The sequence below is a fragment of the Castor canadensis genome, chromosome 15 (assembly GCF_047511655.1).
Source record: "Castor canadensis chromosome 15, mCasCan1.hap1v2, whole genome shotgun sequence".
Taxonomy (NCBI): Eukaryota; Metazoa; Chordata; class Mammalia; order Rodentia; family Castoridae; genus Castor; species Castor canadensis.
In genome coordinates, this window is record NC_133400.1 from 76,114,915 (window position 1) to 76,142,521 (window position 27,607).

Consider the following 27,607-nt stretch of genomic DNA (forward strand, 5'->3'; position numbering starts at 1 on the left):
CTTTCATTGACTCTGCCTGTGATGACTCCAAATGACAGCTGTTGCTTGCAAACTTAAATAATCCTTACAGCAGCTAATCCCAGGATGTTCTTTGTCCCCCAGCTTCAGATCCTTTGAATGACTCTGGCCCTGGCCCTCCCTGCTTGGGTTATATCTACCCTTTTATTAATCATGGTTTCTAAGTGGGCATGTCAAACAGTCTAAGGCCAATGACCACCTCTGTGTATAGGAAAGTAGGCTGCACTCAAGAGCCCTACATGACCACAGGAGCAAAAGGAAACAGTTTCCAAATAAGAAAGCCTAGGAAAAAATGAATTTGTGTCTACTACAAAGGCATCATTTGGAAAATGAAGTAAACTCAGTGAAAAAAGGCAAAAGGAAGATATCAAACATTTAAAATAATAATAATTGTGGTGTTCCTATGGAAGAAATCAGAACCACTATTTGCAGATAAGATTATGTATTTTTATATGCTGTTAAAAAATAAAACCGATTATTGATGTACAAGATAAATATATAAAATGATCATCATCATATCATAATTATTATTTTGCCTTCTCTGTAGAGAAGAAAATGGTGAAACTGTACTGAAAGGTGTAATCAAATAGTATATCATCTACTCCTGGGAAGCCCAAGAAGACTGAAATATTTTTGAGATACATTTCCCCCCTAAGTAATTTTATATATTAGTGCTGTGCCCCTTAAAATTCTAATTTGTTTCCTTTGTAGAATTTTCTAAAGGACTCCTAATTGTCCCTTACCAAGAATAACTAGTTAAAAATTGAGAACATATTTAAAATAGAAGAGTAGCGAAGGAACTTGGTTTAACAGATAGTATCAGTCATACGAAAAAAAGTCCATAGGAGTAAATAGTCTTGACTATGGTACATAGTAGTATAAAATGGAGACCATTTTTAATATTATTTTCTCTTTCTTCTCCTCCCCTCCTTCATTCATTTTCTCTTCTCTTCCTATCTCTCTCCTTTCTCCTTCATTCTCTGCTTTGGACAGAGTAAGGAATAAAGCCTTAAAGAAAATGACATAAAATCAATCACTTACCATAAACTTGCTCCCATCCTAAATTGATGATTTTCACAAATCGCTTCTCAGTTGAAACAGTATAATGTAGTACAACATGTCGTCATGAGAAAACTGAGGACTGGTTCTAATGTGGCTAACATTTAGGGTTTGAATTGACTCAGGACTTTGATTTCTAGTCTCTGTCCTGCAATATTCTGGTTCTGATGCACTGCAGAATGGAACAAATACATACTACAGACATTTGAGGAATGTTAGATTAATTCCCTAACCCTACAAGGGTATAGGTACAGGAAAACCAGTGCTCTGTCAGGAAACCAGTTTGCCATACCACACATGCTCAGACATCCTGCAGAGGGTGGAATCAGGAGCTTGTTACTGTGGCCTGTCCCCAACATAAGCCCCCTTTCTGGTGGCACATCCCCAAGTCCTGGTGTTCTGGAAGATCCTGCTAGTGCTCAGCCCCGTGGCTTTCTCCTGTGAGCCTTGCTCCATGGTGTCCTTTTGTTTGACTGTGCAGCTCATGTCAATCTTAATATTTGTTTTGAGTCACATATGCTGGCCTCTAATTTGCAATTTACATGGATGATGGGGCCCTATTCAAAGTCCTGCTCCTGCCGCCTTTGTGCAGTTCACCTCTCTTCAGTAGTCATTAGGCTGAACAGCATATAATTAGGTAACCCATGCAAAGCTGAGATTTCTGAAAGGTTGCAGTTCTTTTCAAAAAGTAAGGGTTTCCATTTTTACCCTCATTCTTTTCTAAACAAAAAGACATTTCCCCCCAGTGGTTTTCATCTTAATGGAGTAACTTAAAAACAGTTAGTCTTGAGGTGGGTAATAATTTTGGTTTGTTTTCACCTGAGAGTCGGTTTTTGTTTACACAGCTTGTGTTTAACTCAGGCTGACTGAGTTCCCATCATCTGTAGATGACTGTGTTGCTTTTTGAAGCCAGTGAAATTGGCCTGTTTTAAAAATTCCTGAAGATTTAAAATTCACCCAACAAAATAACAGTTTCCAGCTTATTTTTGTGCTTCTCTCTACCTGTATTCGCAAACCTATGAAAAAAAAATACTGAAGAAAACAGATGTTCTTGCTAAATTATACTAATTGTGTTTAAGCTGCGTTCACTTGTCAGGCTGATTTATGATTATAAACGTGGTTTAAAAATAGTCTTGGTAGGGAGGCAAATGCAGACTCATAAAAGAGTAAACAGAAGTCTGTATAAATGCTCCATTGAAATAAAATAAGACAATGCATAGAAAACTTATGGATTACCATAAGTTTTATCATAAGAAATTATCATTTCTTACATCTGATAATTATTTTTGAAACAAGTAAGACAGTGGGAATGATTTTTTAAAACTCTGCAAGATTGAGAGGAAAATAAAAAGATACATCAAAGAACCAGGTTCACAATGATCAACTGGAAATTCATTAAAATCAGATTCTTGGGCCCCATTTACCAAAATTCCATATGGAAGATTGTGGATGGATTTCCAAAAGTTAAATTTTATTAAGTAGCCCAGAAGATATTATTGCAGAAAGTTTGCAGGTGACATTAAAAATACTTGCTTTGTATAAAATATAATTGATTGTACACTTTGTACAGGTATCAAGTGGTTCATATTTCTTCATTCCACCTTTTTGTGCTCCAAAAAATGTTAAGATGGATTTAAAAAATTGAAATTACCACATACTTTGTACTATAGCTTTTAGCAGAATATATTCTAATGGACAATCAGTCAGTCTCTCATTGCCAGATAGAAACACACCTGGTAATTATTGCTTCAACACGTGACAAACCTCAAGAAACAGAGAAGTGGACAGATGGGCAGGGTGTTGGTCATCAGTCTATATAAGTTCCATTCTGGTCTCTCCTCTCATTTGTCAGGCAAGTCATGCAAATGAACAGCACAAACAATATGAACTTTATATTTGGCAAAATGTGTCTGTTTTTCTCTTATATCTCTACTTTTGGTACTTTGGCTCAATTGTATTTAACATGCATTCAGATGGAGAATATTCCTTAATGTAATTGTTTTTATTTGGGGAGGATTAAATCATCACAGTGATAGTAGATGATAAAATTATTAGCACATATGACTAGGTCTCTTAGACATGAGCGTTTGGAGAGCTCAGCTGGAAAAGGATGAGAAGGGAATAGCTGAGAGGGTAAAAGCTGGAGAGTTACAGAGCTTCACTGCCTACTCTACTCACAGGAGTTGTTTTTAGTTTTAAGGCTGGATGGGACATCTCCTGCATCCCCTGGGATTGAGAATGTATGATGGGCAAGTTGTAGTGCTTGGTAAAGACATACACACAAAACACAAAGGTATGCCAACACAGTGGTATATGTAAAATCTTTTATGACTTGTATGATGCCCCATTCTTGGTCTTCCATTTCTTAGGCAGTATATTTTCATTTCAGGTATGATGTTAGTGAGACATAAGTGTAGCATAAAGAATTACTGTATCTATGGATTTACAAATGAAAGTTGTGAATGAAAACAATGAAAGGCAGCTTAAGGTCAGTAGGCTCTCTAATCTAGTAATGCAAGAATAAATAATATTATGACATGCAAGCTAGTACTAAATGAAATTACTAATTTATTGTTTCTTTTTTCAATCAAAACTGTCTCTTTGATCAGATTTCTTATAGAAAAGATGTAGAAGACAGCCACACGTACACAGCGGAGCTTGACAGACCAGATATCAAGAAGGCAACTCAGGTCTCCAAGATCATAAGCAATGTAATTTGTCTTTTTGAATCTTATGCAAAAAGTGATTTTTTAAGTTTTTGCAGAAGACAAGGCATAGCTTTGGTAGTTGGGTGGTTAATTTAATTAGAGTAATTAATTCATCTGAATTAATGACATCTCAATGTTTTCCTGAATTATTCATTTGATTATATAAAATACTTGGGTATGTGCAGAAACTGCCCAAGCTCGACTTGGCAATGCTTTTGGACTATTAAGTGCGGTTTGGGTAGAAGGTCACATTCAGCCTGAAATTCAGGATCATCAGTCTTCTGGTCCTATATAATCTCTTATCTCACCCTGATCAAAAGAACTTCGTTTGATCTCATTCCAACTTGTTGCTGCTGACCGTGCAGATTCTCTGCCATCAGCACTTGTCCGTGTGTATTTCCTGTGTAGCTGGGCCATGACTTACTTTTCTAAGATGTTCTCCTTAGTGAAGATAATTTCACTTAACCATACCAAAAATCTTGGTTAAAAATGTTTATTTGAATTAAAAATTGAAATAATATATGTAGACTTAGTATACTTTAAAAATAAATAATTGCTAAATTCAACTGCATGTTAATCAAACATGATGAAGTCCAATTTCTGAGAACAAGTAAAACCATAAATGTATAGAATGTAGGGTGTTAATTATCCAGAAATTTCCCCTGGCATTTTTTCAGTATTTATAAATAAATATGAATATAATAATGGCTTAGATCAAAATTAGTAATTACTTTGCTGCTAAAAGTTGAGTTTATTTAAATAATTACACTATAAAATAAATTTCTGTGTTAGCAGTCAATGTTTTGGTATTTGGTGTGATATATGGCATATTTTTAATGGGCTGAGGGTCTATTTTATTTTGACTGATGTTAATGTAATTCTTCATTAGAAAGTGGGGATACTTAATATTTTCTTATTATTCATTTTAGGCAGAATACAAAAAAGGGCAAGGGAAAATGAATAAAGAGCCTGCTATAATTGGAAGACCAGATATTGAACATGCTGTGGAAGCTTCTAAACTTTCCAGTCAAGTAAGGCTCAGAGAGCACTGATCCACAATGCCTTTATTCACAGATTTTGTTTCTAGGAGTGAAGGAAAATGTCTCATTCTTAAATGCAAGAATGAACAGAGATAATATTTCTGAAACAATTTCAGATAGGTTTGCAACAATTATAGATTTCCATCAAAGAAATCAATCTAGCTTAATTTTAAGCATAAAGCAAAGTTTTCTTCTCCCCAGGCTCACAGCTGAACCTGTTTTAATAAGTTTGGTTGCTGTCACATTTCCAAGAATTTCCAAAAGTCATCAATAGTCACAATGAAGAACTGTTTTTCTATTTATATGCTTACAAAATATAACTTAGTAGAAAATATCTTCTCAAGTCTTAAATGTTTTAGCTGAATTAGAAAATAAAACAGGGGTGTTAACAATGAACATTTGTTTTGAAATCTTATTCAAGAATACAGAAGAAAACCTGAAAAAGTATTAAAAGCTGAAAAGTAGGAGAGTTGAGAGTCTGAATAGATAAAATTTCACTTCACTCAGGATTATCATATAGGTGTCATGCAATTTGAACTAGAATCCTAAGATTTTTTTTTGGTATGGATAAAATGATCTTAATGTTTCTGTGGAAAGGAATTATCTTTAAAACTATAAAATTAAGATCAGTGAAGGGGAACATAAGTTATGAGTTTCCACAAGATAAGAAAAAAACCATTGTAATTAAATTGATATGGGATTGGTATAGTGAGAGCTAAAATAGTCAATAGGATAGAATAGACAGTCCTGAAATAGATTCCAGTATGCATAAAAATTTAATGTATGGTAAAAGTGTTGACTTAAGTTAGTGGAAAAAAAGTTACATTAGTTAACAAATTGTACTGATGTAACTAATCATCTGTCATGGTAAAAATGAAATTGAACCAGGTACAAAAATGGATTCTAGCTGGATTAAAGATATGAACATAAACAATAAAATAATTTTGAAATGTTAAAAGAAAATTCAGGAGACTTCATATATCATAGTGGGCTAACAGAATTGGGTTTAAACAAAGAGATCTTCAGAGATCCTGAAGCTAGAGAAGAATAATTAGATACATTTGATTGCATGAAAATTAAAACTTCTTTCAATGGAAAAGTAATACTTGCAGAGTCAATAATAATGTTATCAAACAGTAATTTTATATAAATCTATTTCTTATGTTGCAAAAGTCTTAATTGCATTACATTTCAAAAGAAGAGGTATAAATGATGGAAGATATGAAGTCTGATTGAGAACATGGAATAAATCCTGAACAAATAAAAAGATACACTGGGCTCTTGGCTTGAGATTGTCAACACTCCACCTCTCAATAATGTTAATTCTTCCAAAATTAATTTTAGAAACCCTATGCAATTCCAATTAGAATGCAAATAAGCCTTCTGAAAATTAGAATGAAATCAAATATTCACATAAATTAATTTAGAGCTCATAGAAGGAAAAGTCTTGAGAATAGTTGTTCAAGATATAAAAATGAAGAGCAATGATCTTTAAATATTTGGAAAAAGATATGTAATACATTAAAATGATATTTTAATATTTGTTGTATATATAGGTTCTTTAAAGTAGAAACAAAAAGACTAACGGCCCAATAGAAAAAGGGGGAAATGAGGTGAATAGACATTCCACAGAAAAACAAACCTAAGTGGCCCATAAACATCTAAAAAGATGATCAAATTTATTTGAGCCAAACAAAACAAATGTCATTTGTACCCATCGGCATTCTGTCTCTCTTAGTGTGGGAGAGAGGGACACAGTTAGAAAGGTTTTATGTAGGAGGTAGCTTTGAGCAACATTGGATTTAAAGGGAGAAAAGGCTCTGCTGAAAGGGAAAACCCCAAAGAAAGGTTGGGAATGAGGGTAGCAGCAGATGGACACAAGTCTCACAGCAGAGGCTCTGAGGAGTGGGTCATGAGCATAAACAGGAGTTTGGGGAGTTTTGAGGAGAAAGGGTTCAGTGTTTTATTAATTTTGACTATAGGCCTTGGAGAGCAGAGTAGGAAAAATGTGGGGAGTGTGTGTGTACTTTGTTTTGTTTTGCTGCTGTTACTGTACAATACATGTAAAACTTACCATCTTAGCCATTTGAAGTGTACAGTTCAATGAAATATTAAACACATTCGTGTTACTCTTGTCACCATCCATTTTGGAGACTCTTCATGCTGTAAAAGTGAAACTCTATACCTGTTAAATAACAGCTCCCCATCCCAATCTTCCCTGAATAGTGTGTCATACAAAAGAAATGGTAAAATGTGAATGTGGTTTCCAAATGTAACGGGGGAAACCTTTGAAATTTAAATTCCAAGATCAATAACCTATGACCATTTAACCTATAGTCTCTCAGTTAGCTACTGCTTTCAGGTGTGAAATGTGTAATCACTGTACATTTTGAGCAAGGAAGGATTGTGCAGATGACGTTATTTTAGGCAGGATAATGAGGAAACAGTGTGCAGGAAAACTGGCTTCTGGAGTGGCAGAAGTCTCGGGGGCAGCTGGACTTGGCCACGATAATCACACAGGAGGTAAATGGTCCCTGAGAAGTCCCACTGACCCTGGGGGTAAAAATAAGGCCGAGAAACAGGATAGGCAGAAGAGACTCCTGGCTGTGCCTCATTCTGTTTTACAATTTACAAGGCACTTTACCTTATATAACAACTTTGTGACCCAGGAGGCTGCTGATGACTCCCTGATTGGGGGTGTGTGTGTGGGGGCACGCTTGTATGACACTCTCATTCAGGGGCCAAGATAGACTGTGACTCCAAGCTCTTCACATTCAAAATAATGCTTGTCAAAGGGCCAGAGGATTAAGGTTTCCAACAGAGCCCCCTGGATTCTTGCAACTCCACCCTTTTCTGGGAATGAAGAGCTCTCGGTCCACTCTGGTTTAGTGGTTGAGAACCTGGGCTCTGGAGCAGACCACCTGGATTAAACTTCTGGTTCTATGGCTGGCTAGCAGAGTGACCTTGGACAAATTGCTTAATTTCTCTACCTTCAGTTTCCTCATCTGTCAGATGGGGCTGACACCAATATAGCATCTACTTCTTCAAGTTACTGTGAGGGTGAAATGGATTACCAGGAGTAGAACACTTAAAAATGGTTCCTGACCATAGAAGATGACACAAGTTCATAGGAATGATTTTATTGCAGATATCCAGAGTATTTTCCTTTCTTCCTTTTTAGATGAATTCATACACAGGATGCAGTAGGAATAGGAACACTAAGTTTTAGATTACAGTCTTAAATTTATTCTATCCCAGTCATCTCAGAAGACAATTTTGATTTTTGAGCTTTTATTTCCCCCTATTTCAAATTCAGTCCACAAAAGTTCTTCCAGTTGATTCCTACTTGGTTTTTTTTTCCAATCTCAAATTATTTAGCAACTGAGTGATGAGATGCTTGAGTAGCTTGTAATTTGCAAGTTACACGGTCTCCATCATCTTTACTTCTTCATGACATTCTCACTGATCTGACGGTGTACAAACTTATCAGAACAGGAGAAAGCTGGGAAGATAAATAGATATGACTCCTGGAATGAACTCAGTGTGTTTCACCTGTATGCTCAGGTGTGTCAACTAGAGATAAAGGCAAAAATGATAGTTTTCTATTTTCATTGGAAACTTTTGACACCACGTATTCTCTCTGGCTCCTATTCTAATGACAAAGGCACCCAGGTACATAGATGGGAAATGGTTTAGGAATTCAATAAGCAGGGTAAGGGAGGGGGCACAGAACGCAGGAGAAAAGAATAAGGTAGCACCGGAAGGCTTGTGAGAGAGAAGGCAGCAGCCATAGTACGTGATGACAAGACATGCTAATAAAAAGATGACAACACAGAGACAGTGGGCAAGATGCACCCATTTTGCTTGTAAATTGAGCTCTGTGGGATTTTATTCAGAACAAGCAATGGAAACTCAGATCAAACCCTTCTATTGTTAACTTGTACAATAGCTTTCATCTCACAGTTGCAAAGTTTCCTTCTTAAATTAGAAGATACAAAAAATTATGGTCAGATTATTAAAAAAAAAAAAACCCAGTAACAAATAAAAATAAAATCTCATGTGCCAAGATAAAGAAATTGGCTTATATGTATGTATCTCTAATATAAGTACAGCAGCTGCTGAGGTCATCAACTTAAGAAATTCTAAGAATTTCATCTGCATTCATTGGAGTTTGTCAATGGAATGAATAAAGTTGTTTAGTTTTGTAGCATCCAAAAAACCTGTATGTGTATAATAACCAGTATTTGTTCTAAAATTGCATTTGTTATATTGGTGAGTTTTAAACCTAAACAGTACATTATGGATTGCTATAAAATTTAGTCATAAATATCATCCTTACAATGTGAAGGGCATTAATCGGTGGAGAATCTCCCATTCTCCCTTCCTGCAAACATATCCTCTGCCAACCTCCTCACACCCAAATACCAGCCTAAATGTCACATCCCTGAATTGCCTTTTTAACTCTGCTCTCTGCTCCCCTTCATTCTCTGTTCTTATTACTTATAGTTCTTGACACAATTTGTAGCAGTAATGCGTGAGTGTGTGTGAGTGTGAGTGTGTGTGTGTGTTTTAAATATCTACCTCACTTACCACGTGACAGGCTCTGAGGCACAGGACTTATCCACTGTCTGTATAGAATGGCACAGATTAGGCTATTAATAAATAAAGAGACTGGTTAAACAAATTTTCTTTGGGTCATTACTATTTGGTGCAAGGTTAGTAAGAAGTTATTTTGTAAAGAAAAGATGGGCAGAGAGATTATGTTGTGTAAAATTGGGACTTAAGGTATGATTGATTTTGATAATGAGTTTTTCATTAAAATATCTGTTCGTACTGTTTTCCTTGACCACTTGTAGTTTAATTTCATCGAAAACTGGAGGGAATTGATGGTTACAGATATGTGTGATATGTCACTTACTTTTCATTTTCAATGATACTTAAGGTACACCCATCAAATTTCCCATTTCTTTCCTACACTTGTTTATATGGCTACAGTGAAAAGTTCTCCTTCGGGATCTACATTTTCTACCTCTGCTGGCTCTTACGGAGTTTGAGCCATAGTTGTGTCACAGGGAAGTCTGCACCCATCACAGTGAGAGCCTTAGAAGTCACCATGGAGACACTGCTCTGTGCAGAGGCATTTTGAGGATGAGTCTAAGTTACATCATCATGGCCCACCAACAGAGTCAGTGTGTTCTCCAAGTGTGTGCCTCTTTAGAGAACTTTTAGGAGTTTGATCCTATATGCTTAACTTATATTAAAAAGAAAGAGCTATCAGGACCACTGGGTGTGCGGTTCATAACCTAAATAAAGCTAGTCATCTGAGTAAGTAACTTCATCTGTTTCTAGGTACAGGAAGTAATGTTGCATCTTTACGACCAACACTTATTTCTCCCATTCGATAAGAGATGCTTGTTCCGTGGCTGGGTAACCAGTTACAGGTCATCTCTTGGGAGACTTGAGTGAATGTGAACTGTGGATTGAAAACAGTGTAGAATGGTGGATGCGTCTTTTTAGTTACGGAGTGAGTCAGTCAGATGGTGAGGGATGCAGCCCACTTAAACCATTTGGTCATTTTCTTAGTTCATGTATGTGCAAACCTTCCAGAAGAGTGAGGCAAGAAACACTTTGTGTGTCAGTGTCTGATCTATGCATTTTTAATATAATGATGTTATTTTACTTTGTGACTAATTAATTTGTTCCCTGGGCAACTTTTGAATCAAATCACTGGTTACTGAATGTCTGAGTGAAATAAATTTTACAATACTTTGTTTATTGTTATATTTAGCATAAATACATGAATGGCAGATTTATTATTGCTTTTCATATATACACATTTACTTGGGAGAGCAAAAGTGAGATTAAATAAGTGATTAGAAGTTGTCATTTTCATTTCTAAGTAATACCACCCTAAACATTGCCTCTGCTCTTGGTGTGATTGAGCTGTGAACTCCAGATACACAAAACAGTTCAAAGGGCTCTGTGTGAGCAAAAATCACAGAGCCCATTTTTGTAATTTAGCTATTACATAATCAAGATACTCATGGTGCCTGAGGTTGGAGACTATAAAAAGTGAAAAGAAACTTGATTTAAGTCAACATGGCGAAGTCAGCTGGTTAGATGGAAATAGCGATGACCTAGAGTAGTCACTGTCCCTGGCTGGCTGTGGGGACCATGAGGGAGAATGTGGCTGTGTCACAGCATCATTTAAGTGAAGGCCAAAGACTCTGTCATCACTGTTGTGTGAATATCCTTCAGGTACCAAAACCTAGGGGAACCCAAACCAGTCATTAAAATGTGGTGAAAAGAACCAGAGGAAGGTGGAATTGTTTGTTTATGAGTGACCCAGGCAGGGAAGAACTTTGCTTTGTGCCAGCCACTGTGTAAAGTAGTGAAGGAAATCTAGATTTTTTTGTTTGTGCCATTGTCTCTGATTTCAAGACATAAAATAATAATTTGAAAAGGTCAGAATGTTTTTGTTTTCAAGAAGCCTCACCGGTTATTATTTGGAATAAAGTGGTTTGGCAATATGAATATTGGATAGTTACCATGATCAAATGGAACCCCACAGACAATATTTTCTGTAAGTCATCTTGAATTATTTTCCAAATGCTGTCTTTTCACCAAGATTTTCACAGGCTCTCTCTCATAGAAATCAGACATGTGCCCTTCCAGGAGTCCATCACCTGATACAGGCTCGATTAAAAATAGGTGATGGGAGCTATCCCCAAGTTGCTGTTTAATGAAGGTTTCTGCAAGACAGACCTTAAGATGTATGAGTAAACATGCATTATGAAAATGTAAGAAAACAGAATATTGTAATATTGTAGAAATAGTGTAAGAACAAAATAGTTTACTTTTGCTATCAAACCCTTACATCCTTTTCAGCCACACTAATCAAGGGGTCATAAGATGTGAGTTGCTAGGTTTATTTATTTATTTGGCAAGGAACTTGTTTTTATATTCCAACTAATTATTATAATAAATATATTTCTTTATCCATGGAAAAAGATATAATTCTACAATGTGCATTAGTAACCTTTTTTTGGGTTGTTGTTGTTGTCCTGTGATTACTTAAAAAAGAAAAAAAACAATTTAGAATGATTTGGAGGTGGCTTATCTGCTGAAAAAGTTTTGGAGTTGAAGCAGAGAAATTAAAAGTGACATTAGATAGGCCCAGGACATTTCAGAAAATCTATGAATTTTTGAACAAATGAGCTATGGGAAATGATAAGAAAAACAATGGCATAAACCACGTTTTTTAGTTAGAATAGTATTCCTCAGGAAAATTCATATTCAAATTCTGGAACCAAGGGTTCGTTTTTCTAAATGTGGTCGACCTTAAGATATTCATGGTTTCAACTTATAATTGATCAAAGAATATAGGAATGTAGAAATGATAACTGACATGTGAAAACTGATGTTATAGTGCATAATTCTCATAAATAGAGGATTTGAGTTTGTGCCTAATTTCATTCATGATCAATGTTCAATTAATATCTTTAAAAAGCTTTATGTAGGGGATTGAACTGTAGGAATTTAAATTTTGCTACCATTCATTTTTTGAGGCTGCTTTTATTTGATCTCTTTAATGTGTTACTTTTCAACTTAAATGTGTTATTTAATTTATCCCATTTTTCCTTTCATGACAGGTGAAATATAAAGAAAAATTTGATAATGAAATGAAGGATAAGAAGCATCATTATAATCCACTCGAAAGTGCTTCTTTTAGGCAAAATCAGCTGGCTACCTCTCTGGCAAGTAATGTAAGTTATAATTCATAGAAAATTATTTCCAGTGTCTTTTGATTCTTGCTTTCTTAGAGCTGTATGCAATTATTGATACTTAATCAAGATCATACAATTTCTAAGTGATTTTTAGTTGAAAACACTTAATCATATTTTCCTGAAGCTTTTTTTGAGAAAAACGTATTATTATAATTTACTATTAATGGTTACTGATTAGTAATTAGTTAATAAGTAGGAATGGAATTGCAGGTAAAATTATGTCTGATCAAGATTTGGAATAGATTACAGAGTTTTGTAGGGAAGAAGTGTGTGCGTTATCACAAATTAGTAGTTAGGACAATAATTAACTCATATAATTATGCCCACAAGATTGGGTATATTGTAAAGTATTACCTGGAACATGGGAATTTATCATAAAGAAATGTTCACAAATTGTACTGGTAATAGCTTAAAAGTTCCTTCATTTCTTTTATGTAAGTGCTATATAAGGTTTATTTTCGTGTTTTTAAAAATCAAGATCCATTCTATAAGAAATGATGTTTAAAATTCTTATTAGAAATAGGCAGTGTATAAAAACAGAAACATGAAAAATTGGGCACATTGCTATAGTTGAAAATGTACAGAGAACCTTCTGAATTATGAGAATTAGATATTATTAAACAGTTGCTTTATGGAATGATTTAAAACCTTCAACTCCACCCATCATCTCCTTGGAACTTAGTTTATCTCAGTTTCATTAATGTTTAAAAAGTACAGTTCTTTATACTCAATAGTCAACTTTGGTTTCAGCAATTGAAGTGGATATTTTTGTCTTTTAGGACCACTGAGAGTATAACAATGATTTTTTTCTTATTTGATTGATTGATTGTGTGCGTGTGTGTATAAAGGAAATAAAGATGAGATGTACTTAAAGGAAACTGGGCCTAGTGCTGAAAGCTCAAGGTTTAGAATCATATTACCTGAATTTGAATCCTGTTCCAATAGTTATCATTATGCCTTCACTCTCTGTGCCTGTTTCCTCATCTGTAGTGCCTGGTACATAACAAGTGTTAGAAATGCTTGCTGTTAATATTTTATTCTTATTACTAGTGTTAAATTTCCAAAGCTGTTTTGGTATAAGAAAAAGAGAAAGAAACCAAAATAGATGTGTATGGTTTTTGAATGAAAAACAACAAAAGCCCAAAATTATCATGAAGCAAAATTGAAACAACCCTATTAGAATGTATACAGAATAGAGTGCTTTGTCTTTATTTCCAGAGTTCTATTATAATTACTTGAATCTGTTAATGTCACCCTTTGAGTATGGAAACAGTAAAAGGAATTATTAAAATACTTTCCAGTTCATAAAAATAAAACTTAAAAAAACTCACTCAGTAGTGAACCAGCACCATCTAGTGGCCATCTGTAAATTTATCTGTCGCCTGTAAGGGAGACCACTTTATGAAGTGCTAATGATAACGACAACACAAAGGTGTATTTTCTTCTCCTGGACGGTGTTCTGTTCTATGTTATTTCGTAGGTGAAGTACAAGAAAGACATTCAAACTATGCATGATCCGGTTTCAGATGTCCCAAATTTGTTATTTTTAGACCATGCTTTGAAAGCCAGCAAAATGCTCAGTGGAGTAAGTGAGTTGCCTGATTGGCAACTGTAGATGTCCACGTGGCTCTGAGAAGCCAACCCTCCTGCCACGCTCATGAACTCACCCGCTGCTTAGAGGTGCCTGTGCGTCCCCCTCCCCAGCAACTAACTCATTGAGAAGCAGTCATCTACTTGTGCAGAGAGTCCCAGCCAATCCTGGGCTCTCCACAAAGGCCTGCTCTTGAATACAACCACCCTTCCATGGGTCTGTGCAAGTCTTCTTTCCGACTTCCTTCCTCCTTTCTTATCATCTGTATTAGATGGAAGCTGTTCAAAGTTCAGGTTCTCAGTCAGAGATCTTTCATTTCATGCAGGCCAGACCACAGTGTCTGATATTTAGTCTGAAACTCAGTAGCATAAAAGATTGTCCTACTCCAGCCTGAGGTGGTGACTGTAATCCTAGCACTTGGGAGGCTGAGGCAGGAGGATGACGAGTTTGAGGTCCTGGGTCACATGGTGAGTCCCTGTCTAAAACAAAAACCAGAATATTTTCTTAGTTTAAATTGAAATGTCTGTGAAAGTAAATTGTAAGGTCTTTCTGTTACATCGTCACTGTACTTTTAGTCTTGTATTTCTGACGAGGAAGTGAGAGGGGCAGGGTGAATGCTCCCTGCCCTGATGGAAATATCTGTGTGCATGGCCCATGAGGCAATCCCTCATTCTCACACTGTGTCAACCCTTGCTGCATCTGCACATTGACTTCCCTGGTTCTCATGACTGATGACCCTGGGTTACATGTGGCTCCATTTGCTACATCTCGGGATGTCCCATGGTGATGCTGAGTTCCAGTTTGACCTCAGATTACTTCTATGCTTATTTTAATAATTGCTCACTCATTCATTCACTCACTTACCCACCCACTCACTCAAAAGTGTCCTAATTTATTGTAGAGGCACAGGTCAGATGGAGAAATATATGTTGGGCGAGGCATGAGTAAAAGTGAAGATAATTGTGTCAGCAAATGCGTCTGCTGTCATCGGCTTAAAACTGTAGTCAAAACTCTGTTTCCAGATGTAAATAATGAGACACAGTTCACTTTTCGACGTGTCTACACAGGGCTTTGATTTATCGAAACTTCTGTTCATTATTTTGTCTGTCTCTTTTCTTGAGCATCGCTACTGCTGTCACTATCATCCTTCTGAAAAATGTATACTGTATGCAAATAATTATACGTACAAAGATTTGTTTTAATTTAAAAAGTCACTGGTCCTTCGATGGGAAACAGTATGTCATCCTTTCTGGTCTGATGAGCAAGGAATGGAGTTTAAAGGAATATGAACGTGTTTACCATTAGCACTTTGGTTCCAGGACACTTTAGTCACATTGTCCTTTCTTGTCAATGCTTGCCCCTTTGCCTTTGTACACACCCCGCCATCCTCCAGTGTTTCTGTTTCAGTTTTATGGTGTTCTCCATGGCTCATCCACATGCTTCTAGAAAGGACCTATTGCTCTCCTCTGAGCCCTCTGCTTTCTTCACAGGCATTGGCATCCCGTTGGATCAGTGGCATTTTCTCTTGACTGTTTGCTGCCTATACTTAGGTTAAGTTTCCTAGGAACATGGGATTCATGGTAAATATGCAGGAAAATATGGAATTTTGCGTCTAGAAGAATGCATGCCACTCATAAATGATATTTCTTTTCAAGAATGTTGACTTTTACTGTATAGCAATAGTGAAAAAAAATCACAGTTTAATATAAATCATTTCAGTCATTTCTTCAACAGAGAAAAACAGCCAAAGTGTATTTTCTACCTATTTTGTACATAATTTGTAAAGTTTTAGTCTGCCTTTGCCTATATCACAGAATTTTTCTTTCCCCTCAGAAAAATTGTGAATGATTACATCATGAGCCAGAAAATTTTACTTAAAAATGTTTCTAGGAAGCATCTACTTACTAAAGGTGAACAATAATACATTGACTCAAATTATTGTACATCAGAATAGCCTTCTTTTAAATTTTAATGTAAGCAGAATTGAATTTTCCTTGATATATAAAAGCAACTTAACTTTATTAAAAGAATGAATAAGAGATAACTCATTAAAGATGTTTTGCCAAAACTAATTTTGCATTTGTTATAAATGGCTGTTTTATAAGACCTCTAGATGTTTTTAATATACGTCAGAATTCTTTTTATCTTAACATGTAGCATGTGGAGTGAAATGAATGACTTATGAGTTTGTGCAGCCACACTAATTTAACTTTTGAAGAAACACCTTCCCCTGGAAAATGCAGCTTTGACAGGTTTCAGTTTCTTTTATAACAATATAAATTAAAATTATGTAGATGGTGTTACTTTGAGTAACGTCCACTAGAGGGCAACAGAGACTATTATATGTAGAAAAACAAGTCCAAGTATTGGAAACTCTTGCAAATCTTAGTTCACATGAGTTTTGTTTTTGTTTTTTTTTAAAGATAAGACTTCCTGAAATTCTTTGTAGCTAAAATAGGTAATTATGTTGGAAACAATATTTATTGGCCTTTTCTTAGTGTGAATCTATTATTCCAAATGTATAAATGTAGCCTTTAGTAGCTCTGGATTTTGGCTCAGTAATGAAATATGTTCTAGCTTATTACATTCACATCATGGTTATTTTAGAAATCTATATTATAAGATAATTTCTAGTTAAATTATAAAGCTTCTTAGTATGTCATTATTTTTCACTGCCTATTTTTATTTTTGCTTTAGTGAGTTTTAATTTAAAAGTAGTAGACTAGCCAGAACTTAGTTTCTCTTCAGTCGAGTTGTACGTCTTCTGTGCACATTATGGCTTTCCTTCAGTACTTTTCACCCTCACTTTACTCTGGATAGAGTTTTGGGGGTCACAGATTGTTGCTTCCTAACAGACAGGAGACACTTGAGGCCAGGCTACCTCTGTGGACCATCGCTGTGTCCCGCAGGGAACAGCAGCTCCCCTGTAGCAGGTCACCTGACCCTCCTTCTGTCCATCGTCTGCTGGGCTTTCTTCCCCTTTCTCCCTTTTTCTTCCCCTTTCTCCTGATCCTTTCAAATGTCTCCCTCTACTGCATGCAAGATTGCCATTTTTATTGAAACCTATTGCCTAATGAGCAACTCACTCTCTGTACCCTTGAGACGTCAGACTTACTGTTGATTTCAGAGAGTCTTTTCCAAAATGACTGTGTCTAGTCTCCAGTGATGGAAGTACTGAAGCAGTTTTTGCCTCGTTGCTGCCCTTGGTATTGAGTCCTACAGTTGCTAGACTTGGCATCCTTACTCATTCTGGTCTCTTCCAAATTTACTTTTCCATCTGCCTTTCTAAATAGTAGCCTTACTCAAATTTCTTTACCTTAAAAATTCCATGATCTGTATGGAGATTCCTCAGTTCCTTTTCCAGGCACTTTCTTTCTCTCACTCTTCATTACTGGGGTTTGAACTTAGAGCCTCACGTTTGCTGGACAAGCATCCTACCACTTGAGTTATACACACAGCCCTTTTTGTTTTAGTTTATTTTTCAGGTGGGGCCTCATGCTTTTGCTGGGGTTAGTCTCAGACCACAGTTCTCCTACCTCTGCCTTCTGAGTAGCTGGGATTACAGGCAGGTACCACCATACCTGGCCCTCTTTCCTTTTCTTCTTATGGACACTATTAAAGATGTTCCCATCCTATGATAAGGGCAGAACACAGAGCCTGCATTTTATCCTGCCTTGCCAATTCATGATCCTCCAGGGGTGTCATCAGTTACTAGTTTTTGCATTGCCACTCATTGGTGTTGCTACTGTCCTTTACGTTGTGTTTCTTGTCCTTGGAGTGTCTCATGTGCTATTGGCACTGACTATCTTGAGCTATCTTGCATGTCACTGCAGATGGAGACATAACTGCAGCAGCTCTTGGTGGCTTGTTTTTCTGTTTGCATTGCTAAAGCTTAGTTGCTCTAAACAGTCTCTTTCATTCTAAGACCACTTTCATGTCTTGTATTTCAGCGAGAATATAGGAAGCACTTTGAGGAGAACAAAGGGATGTACCATTTTGACGCAGATGCCACAGAACACCTGCACCACAAGGGCAATGCTGCGCTCCAGAGTCAGGTGTGTGTGTGCTCTGCCCTGGCCCTCCCTGCCAGGACATGTGGCCACGGTGTCACCCCTGCTCACCACCACCCACCTCCACTGAAAAGAATAGATCCTGGGGACACCAATGTTGGGAAAAAATCTCAACCTATATTTCCTATCTATTTATTGGGTCAGGAATAAAATATAAAGTATAAATAAGTAAAGTGTAAAGACGCCTCATAAAATAACAGTTAATTCCCATAATTAAAAACCTCATAATGGGAATTAATTAAACTATGGTCAAATCTCACTGTACTAATTTGTCATTTTGAACTGCAAAATTAGCTTTCCGGGTGCTGGGTTTATTGTAATTTCTCAGTTCAATTACAAGTGTTACTGAAAAGGGAAAACAATCTTGCCAGTGTATTCCAAATTAGTGTTTCTTCCAACTATGAAATCTTCTGTACTGTCTGAAAGAAATTTTTAAAAAATATTTTCTTCCTAACCCACCTTTTTTTTAAAATTCTGAGTTTAAATAGTTGCTAAAGAGGGACATCATCTTCAGCATTTTAAGATAAAATTTTATATTGCTCTTTTAAATGTTTTTTTGTGGGACATAAATTCCATAATGATTTTATGCCTAATTCCATTTATCTTAAAAAAAAACCAACTAGCTCCACTTTAATTTTTGGAAATATATTTTTTCATTGTTCTTCCTTTGACAGACATGTAGAGAATTACACCCAGGTTTTCCTACGATTTGTTAGTAGTCATGGAAATCATCACAGAGCCCTGTCTCTCCCACCTCTTCCCCTCCTTTCCTTTCTGCCCCTCCCTCCCTACTTATGTGGGCATAACGTGTACATGTAGAACTAACCCCGTACATACATCTATACACCCTAGTTACTCAAATAACACTTTATATATTCCTTTATACAACTGCATTATTTAAATGCTTTCGATTATTTATTTATTTTTAAATTGTATATCTTTAATTTTTTTTGTTTTTACAGTCCTGGGAATTAAGCCCAGGATTTTACGTGTGCTGGATAAGCACTTCACCACTGAGGGGCTTCCACAGCCCATCTAAGCTACTTTTATCCCTTACTTTCTTTGCATTTCACTAACCCCAGTGCTTGATTTTGGGAAAACAAGATGATTAATTTGGATACTTAATTATTTTACTTTGCTTTACATAAGAGCTTTAGATTTTTGTTGGCTTTTGTTTTATTTTGTGTTTTGGTGCTGGGGATGGAGCCTCGGGCTTCATACATTCAAGGCATGCGCTGTACCACTGAGCACCACCCCCAGCCTTGATTTTTAATATTTTTTCAATGAAGGTCAAATACAGAGAAGAATATGAGAGAAATAAGGGAAAGTCGATGCTTGAATTTGTTGAGACGCCATCATATCAAGCTTCAAAGGAAGCTCAAAGGATGCAAAGTGAGGTAGGCCATTGGGTTTGTTATCAATTCTTAAGTTTTATCATTTGAAAAGAATCAGCAGTGATTGTGTTAGTGGAGCTGGAGAGAACACAGCTCCAACAAACTCGAAACTGTGGTCTAGATCTAGTCCCCAAGGACCTGCCTGAAGTCCTGTCCCAGTCACTGACTTTGTATGCTCTTCAGTTTTTGAATGTGGACATCAGCTCGATGAGCTTTTTAAAGCCTTTCTCAGCTTGTGCACTCCATAATCATGTGACCAATGCTTTCAGATCATGTCGACATTAAAGCCATGTTGAGTCCCTAACAACTAAGCAGAAAATGAAGAGCTGGGTCTTTATTTACCTTTTTTTTTTTTTTCCTTCAATGACAATAGAACCAACGTTTATTAAGTCCTTATTTTGTGCTATGTAATTTGCTAAGAGTCTTATATACATCAGCTCATTTAATCCTCAAATAATGACTGGAGGAAGGTGTCATCCTTAGATTTATAAAATATACAGTGAAATTAGTTGTCTTAAAGTAACATGTCCAGTAAATACCAGTGTTTTAGAACCTGGTAAAAATACTGCATACTTCTGGTTTTTTTTTTTGTGTGTGTGTGTGTGTGTAAGCATATTTAATTGATAGGTTTTTTTTAATTGTTCCTATTTACTTATTTTGTTCCCAACCTAACATAATATTAACTCACATCCAGATATTTTCATACTGGTGTTTCTCTGTCCCATGAGATGATCTCTTTCCTCTTCTTCTTTTTTCCTCCTCCTCCTTCCCCATTTTCTTTTTTTTTAACCTTCTTGTTTGGGGATTGTATCTGACATCCAAATTCTGTGGTTACAACTAAGTTATTACTTCAAATGGAAGGAAGTAGTGAGCCATAGTTTCAGCCAGTTACAACTCTGGTGTTATATATAGGGGTGCTCAGTGCCCAAAGTCCTTTTTCCAGTAACAACATCGGAGTGGAGAAATGGTAATGTCTGGATGAAAATCTCTTCTAGGAATTTTGTCAGCATTGCTGTTTGCTGTTTTCTTTGTTGTGATGTTATAATTAGTCTTTTTGGAAAGAAGGGCACTCAGACGTTACTGAGGTTTGACTAGTCAAAGTTGCTTAATTTCTCCTTAAAGCCAGAGAGGAAAAAGTAATTATGTGTGTTTTTTCATGTCTTATGACTTCTTAAACCAATAAGGGTAAATTTCATAAAGAAAGGTAACTACATGACTGAATTAGCTGTTTTTGTTTGGTCATTTATTTGTTTGGTTTTAGTAGTCCCAGGGGTTGAACTCAGGGTCTTGTGCTTGCTAGTTTAATCCGGCTCTCTTACCACTTGAGCCTTGCTGCCAGTCCTTTCTGTGTTTGTTGTTTTGAGATAGAGTCTCACTTTGCCTGGGCCAGCCCTGACTGCAGTTCTCCTATTTGGACTTCCCCTCATAGCAGAGATGACAGTTTGTGTTCAGCCATTGGTTAGGATGGGGTCTTATGAACTTTTCTTTTCCTCTTGGGCTGGTCTGGAACTTTGATCCTCCAGATATCTGCCTCTTGAGTAGCTGGGATTATAGGCATTGACCATTATGCCTGGCCTCGCTGTTTGTTTTCACTGACAGGGCAGAACTGCTCAATTTGGTAAAAATTCAGAGGCCCCATAAGATTACAATGTAATGGGGTAAATGATCCTGGAATCACTTTTCTCCATTTAGGGACAGTGATTTACATATCTTCTAATTATTTTATTGTCTTCCACTACATTGGTTCCTTTTGGGTGAGCTAGAATCAGCTTTTTAACGAATTTCCTGATTTATAGAAATAATACAACCATGGTCACTGGTCCTCAGCCCAGAGAAAGATTTCTACTTTGAGAAATAATCTTTCCCTTAGTGAGTTTTCTGGAAGATTAATACTATGTGAAGTTGTTAAATCCTTGTGAGATCCCTCTTAGTGAGACAGAGGGATCAGAAATCACTTTCCTGAAAGCAACCCCAGGAGCTGGCCTTACCCTCATCTTCCCAGCAGCCTCTTCATGGCCTCTTTGGCTGGGCTCTCTATCTCCCTTCTATCTCTCCTCCTTCTTTGATCTTTAGCCACAGAAATATCCGTGCTGAGGATCCTTTTATCATTATGGTCCTAGGGTTCCTTCATTTTATTTTTTACATTTACTTGTTAACTTTCTTCTCACCAACAAATCCCAGACCCTGTAATTCTGGTTGTGTATTTTGATGCCATGTATCTGAATTACAAGTGACAGTGATTTGTGACTGTGGAGTTTAGCCCCTCTTCTCTTGTGATAGCCTGTCTCTTTTCTTCACCCAATTTATTCTTTCCTTTCTTCCTAGTGGGTCATCCCTTCCCTTTAATGATAACTGACTATTAGATTACTTTAAGCCATCAGCTATGCAGAGCTGGAGGAGATCAAGCCTTCTAATAGGAAATATCTTAAGATCAAATTTATACTCTGAAACCTAGAAAAATAAAGAATTCAAAAATTTTAGACAAAGTTTGATGGGAAAATGCCTTGATAGGAAAATATAAAGAGAGTGCCCTGTCTAAGAGATGGTTTTATTCCTGAGATTCAGGCTTCACTGTGTTTTCTGAGGTGCCTCCTGTGGCTAAAGCTAAGTATTTATGATTTCAAGAAAAGCCACTCGTGTCTTTGCTGTGGCCTTTAATTATTCTTATCTCACTTTCTTCCAGTGGCAGAAATAGGTTTAATCTGTGTGTTTTTTAGAAGAAATTAACTCTGTCCTTGAAAAGTTCTTTGTCTTTTCTTTCACAAATATAGCTCTCCTAGCAAAAAGGCACTCCAAGATTTTTTATGTTTATTTTTTAAGCCTTCACATTGGCCAGTTCCAGTCATAATCAACCTTCCTTAATGACTTAATTCACCAAAATATTTTTTGAAGTGAAATATCTAGTAAAAGAAAAAAATAAATGTACATCCATATTTCTGTTTCACTTTATAGAGTCCTTTGGACCTGGAAATGCTTAGATTCAGCCTTCTAACTTATTATCTAGGTTAGTTCCACATTACAGAAAGGACAGCTTCTCATTATTGCTCTTTGGTGTATGCAAAACTCTTTAATTCAGAGTTCTGTCAGTACGACTTCTTGATTGGGCTTACAGAACATCTTTTGTAGCCTCTCCTCCCAGCTGTCCATGTTATTGACTGAGGGACTGCATGGGACACATATGCTAAGTGAGGAGGTACCATGGTTCTTCTTCTCCCTCATGCTTTGGAGATGTTCTTTCTTTACACAATTACCTTTCTCTCTAATAAATGCATAATGAACTGGGGAATAGCTTCTCATTTTTCAGTAATAACAATCTCAGGCAGAACTCATTTATTTTTATTATATTTAGATGCAATTTAAGTAAAATATTTAGCTGGTAAAATCTGGCCCTTGTTTAGGAAACGTTTCACATGAATAGACATTTTTAAGATTTATAGAGACTACCCTCACTGTCATAAAAATGGGTTATCATTGATTTTTCAGATGTGTAGCACAAATGTTAGAATTTAGAGAATCATGGCAGAGGGGTGGCAAAGCAGGCCTAAGGCTCAGGGTCTAGGCCCTCCCCATCGCCTTCAGCATCCTCCTTTTCTTTCTTTCTTTTTTTTATTCATTTAGTCACATGTGCATACATTGTTTGGGTCATTTCTCCCCCCTCCTCCCTCCCCCATTCTGTCCCCCCTCCCCCCATCAGTTCCAGGCAGAACCTGTGCTGCCTTTATCACTAATTTTATTGAAGAAAAGATACAAAGAAAGACAAAGCATTTTTGCTAGTTGAGTTCAGGATAGCTGTACAGAAAGATTCCTAGCACTGCTTTCGTGTACACGTGTTATGACCCATGTTGGTTCTTTGTTTTGTTTTTTTGTGGAGCTGGGAATGGAACCCAGGGCCTCCAGCATGTTAGGCAAGTGCTCTACTGCTGAGCTACACCCCCAGCACCTTATGAATTATTACCTAACGAAGGATTTATCAGGTTACGACAAGGTTGTCCTCACAGTTTAAATGGGTACATAAATGATACAGAAATCCTCTCATTGCCAAAATCAGGCAAATACACCACCTCCACCTACTTCCTTACATTTTAGAAATGGTCTTTCCAGAATTCACAAAAGAGTGACAATGAGTAGGATGGTGAAGCCATGGCCATGGCTTTTCAAACTTTGGTTTGACTAGGATTCCAAAATACCAGATTTTGTTCCAGTGGATGGATCAAACTTCCCTTTGAGTGAACCAACCATATAATCCAATCAAAGAGCCAATCTTATTGGTTCCTGCCCTAAAATGGGGAGATGTTATATCAGAGATTAGCAGTTTCACTTAGGATGAGGTGATGATGTTTGATAATTCCACTTTTGTTGTTTCAAGATTTTGTAGAATCTTGAAATTTATGATGAAATCGGAATTATTTTCCATCAATAAGAAGACTCCAAGGCAGTAGAATTTTATAAGAAAACATCAATTCTGTCCTCTTGTTCTCATGTCTTTCCAACGCTCACTACACTGAACATTATGTGTTCTTGTTTAACAGAAAGTTTACAAAGAGGACTTTGAGAAGGAGATTAAAGGAAGGTCCTCCCTGGATTTAGACAAGACTCCTGAGTTTCTACATGTAAAGTACATCACCAGCCTGCTGAGGGAGGTATGATCTATTAAACTGCACAAATGAAAACTAAAGAAGTAACACAGGAATTGTTTCCTTAATAAGTTTCTTCTGATTGAGTGTCTGAAATAGTAACTCTTTTCTCTTACCTTCATTTTGACTTTTTCTTTTTCTTTTTATTGTTTTATTAATCATATGTGCATACAAGGCTTGGGCCATTTCTCCCCCCTGCATTTTGACTTTTCCTAATAAAGCCTTGAACTTTCATTAAAAATAAGAAAGTATGTGTTAATATGTCTCAGGTTGAAGAAAGAACTTACTCAGATTTCCTGAAAAAACTTAAAAAAAATTCTGATTTTGTGTCTTGATTGTAGCTCAGAAGCTCAGTAAGGAATGGGTTTTACAGTTTCATAGTATTTAATTAACAAAAATACTTTGAAGATAGGTGGGTCAAGCTTGATTCTTTTAAATTTAGTTGTTATAAAAACAAACCTTAGAACCAACTTTTTCTGTAGCTTCCCTGGGGTATTCTTATGGCATTTGATATCAGAAATGAGGCACTCATGTGTGAGTCAGGCTGAATAGTACATTATTCATAGGGCCTCTGTGCTCTCTGTAGGGGAATTATATAGGTAGCATATAGAACAGAGGAACTCATGTCCTGTTCACTTTAATCTCCACAGAGTTCTCCTCCCCCTCAAACCTCAAGTTGCATTTTGACAGACAACTAATATCCTAAATTTGGTGAACATTAATGTCCTCTAATCTAACAATTTTAAATATTGTGCTTTATAGTCCATCTCTTTTAAAGCTTTTTTCCTCCCAAATGGCTGAAAAGGAACATAGAACTCTTCTAAACTGTGCTTCAATACTTTCCATTAATATAAGTAGAATATAAATTAATGGAATGTGTGTAACACACAATGTAAGTGGAGTAGATCTGTATTTTAAAAATGGAAAGTGAAATTCTATCTTACTTCTGAATTTTTAAAATTTAATTTAATTTAATTTTATTATTCATTTATTTACATGTGCATACATTGTTTGGGTCATTTCTCCCCCCTGCCCCCTGCTCTCACCCTCTCCCCCTCACCTCCCCTCGCTTCCAGGCAGAACCTGTTCTGCCCTTATCTAATTTTGTTGAAGAGAAGACATAAGCATAATAAGGAAGACAAAGCATTTTTGCTAGATGAGTTAAGGACAGCTATACAGAAAGATTCCTAGCATTGCTTCCATGTACAAAAGTGTTACGACCCAAGTTGATTCATCTCTAACTGATCTTTACACTGGTTCCTGATCCCCTTCTCATGTTGACCTCTGTCGCTTTAAGGTTTCTATATTAGTTCCTCTGGAGTGGGAACATCAAATGCTTTCATGTTTTCGGTTTTCAACCTATTCCCATTCCTCCTGTATGTGCTCTCCCCTTATATGTGACCCAAGTCCAACCACATTGTTCTATTTGCCTTAGATCTAAAGTCCACATATGAGGGAGAACATATGATTTTTGGTCTTCTGAGCCTGGCTAACCTCACTCAGAATGATGTTCTCCAGTTCCATCCATTCATTTGTGAATGATAAGATTTCATTCTTCTTCATGACTGAGTAAAATTCCATTGTGTATAAAAAGCACATTTTCTTGATCCATTCATCAGTAGTGGGGCAATTTGGTTGTTTCCATAACTTAGCTATTGTGAATAGTGCTGCAATAAACATGGATGTGCAAGTGCCTCTGGAGTTACATGTGTCGCATTCCTTTGGGTATATCCCCAGGAGTGGGATTGCTGGATCATATGGCAGATCCATGTTTAGGTTTTTAAGAAGCCTCCAAATTTTTTACAGAGTGGTTGCACTAGCTTGCATTCCCACCAGCAGTGTATGAGGGTTCCTTTTTCCCCACATCCTCGCCAACACCTGTTGTTAGTGGTGTTTTTGATGATGACTATTCTAATAGCGGCGAGGTGGAATCTTAGTGTGGTTTTGATTTGCATTTCCTTAATGGCTAGAAATGGTGAGCATTTTTTCATGTGCTTTTTGGCCATTTGAATTTCTTTTGAGAAAGTTCTGTTTAGTTCAGTTGCCTATTTCTTTACTGTTTCATTAGTTTTGGGAGAATTTAGTTTTTTAAATTCCCTGTATATTCTGGTTATCAGTCCTTTGTTTGATGTGTAGCTGGCAAATATTTTCTCCCACTCTGTGGGTGTTCTGTTCAGTTTAGAGACCATTCTTTTGTGGTGCAGAAGCTTTTTAGTTTATGAAGTCCCATTTGTCCATTCTTTCTTTTAGTTGCTGAGCTGCTGGGGTTCTATTGAGGAAGTTCTTGCCTATACCTATTACTTACAAAGTGTTTCCTGCTCCTTCCTGTACCAACTTCAGAGTTTCTGGTCTGATATTAAGGTCCTTGATCCCTTTTGAGTTGATACTAGTACAGGGTGATAAACATGGATCTAGTTTCAGTTTCTTGCAGGCAGATAACCACTTTTCCCAACAACATTTGTTGAAGAGGCTATCTTTTCTCCATCATATATTTTTGGTACTTTTGTCAAAAATAAGGTGGGTATAGTTGTGTAGATTCATATCCGGATCCCCTATTCTGTTCCACTGGTCTTCATGTCTGTTTTTGTGCCAGTACCATGCTGTTTTTATTGTTATTGCTTTGTTATATAGTTTGAAGTCAGGTATTGTGATACCTCTAGCATTGCTCTTTTTCCTGAGTAGTGGCTTGGCTATTTGTGGTCTCTTGTGTTTCCAAATGAACTTTCAGGTGGATTTTTCAATCTCTGTGATGAAAGTCACTGGGATTTTGATGGGAATTGCATTAAACATGTAGATTGCTTTTGGTAGTATAACCATTTTTGCTATGCTGATTCTACCAATCCATGAGCACAGGAGATCTTTCCATCTTCTGTAGTCTTCCTCAACCACTTTCTTCAGGGGTTTGTAGTTCTCCTTATAGAGGTCATTCACATCTTTTGTTAAGTTTACTCCTAGGTGTTTGATTTTTTTTGAGGCTACTGTAAATGGAATTGTTTCCATATGTTCCTTCTCAGTTTGTTCGTTGTTGGTATATAGAAAAGCTAAGAATTTTTGTAAATTGATTTTGTATCCTGCCATCTTGCTGTAGCTGTTTATGGTGTCTAGGAGTTTTTTGGGTAGAGTGTTTTGGGTCTTTAAGGTATAGGATCATATCATCTGCAAATAGGGAAATTCTGACAGTTTCTTTACCTATTTGCATTCCTTTTATTTCTTCTTCTTGCCTAATTGCTCTGGCATGGAATTCCACTACTATATTGAATAGGAATGGGGATAGTGGGCACCCTTGTCTCATTCCTGATTTTAGGG

The 27,607-nt window shown here is 36.6% G+C and overlaps 1 protein-coding gene across 4 annotated transcripts in view; it reads left to right on the top strand.

Annotated features, from left to right (window-relative positions):
- Nebl (nebulette) overlaps window positions 1-27,607 on the top strand; it is a 342,415-nt gene that overhangs the window by 256,455 nt on the left and 58,353 nt on the right. For all 4 annotated transcript variants that reach the window (XM_074056553.1, XM_074056555.1, XM_074056556.1 and 1 more), the window contains 7 exons: window positions 3,687-3,788; window positions 4,715-4,816; window positions 12,478-12,591; window positions 14,093-14,197; window positions 18,154-18,258; window positions 19,563-19,670; window positions 24,197-24,307. In XM_074056553.1, the coding sequence (XP_073912654.1) occupies window positions 3,687-3,788; window positions 4,715-4,816; window positions 12,478-12,591; window positions 14,093-14,197; window positions 18,154-18,258; window positions 19,563-19,670; window positions 24,197-24,307 (747 nt within the window). The remainder of the gene's footprint in view (window positions 1-3,686; window positions 3,789-4,714; window positions 4,817-12,477; window positions 12,592-14,092; window positions 14,198-18,153; window positions 18,259-19,562; window positions 19,671-24,196; window positions 24,308-27,607) is intronic.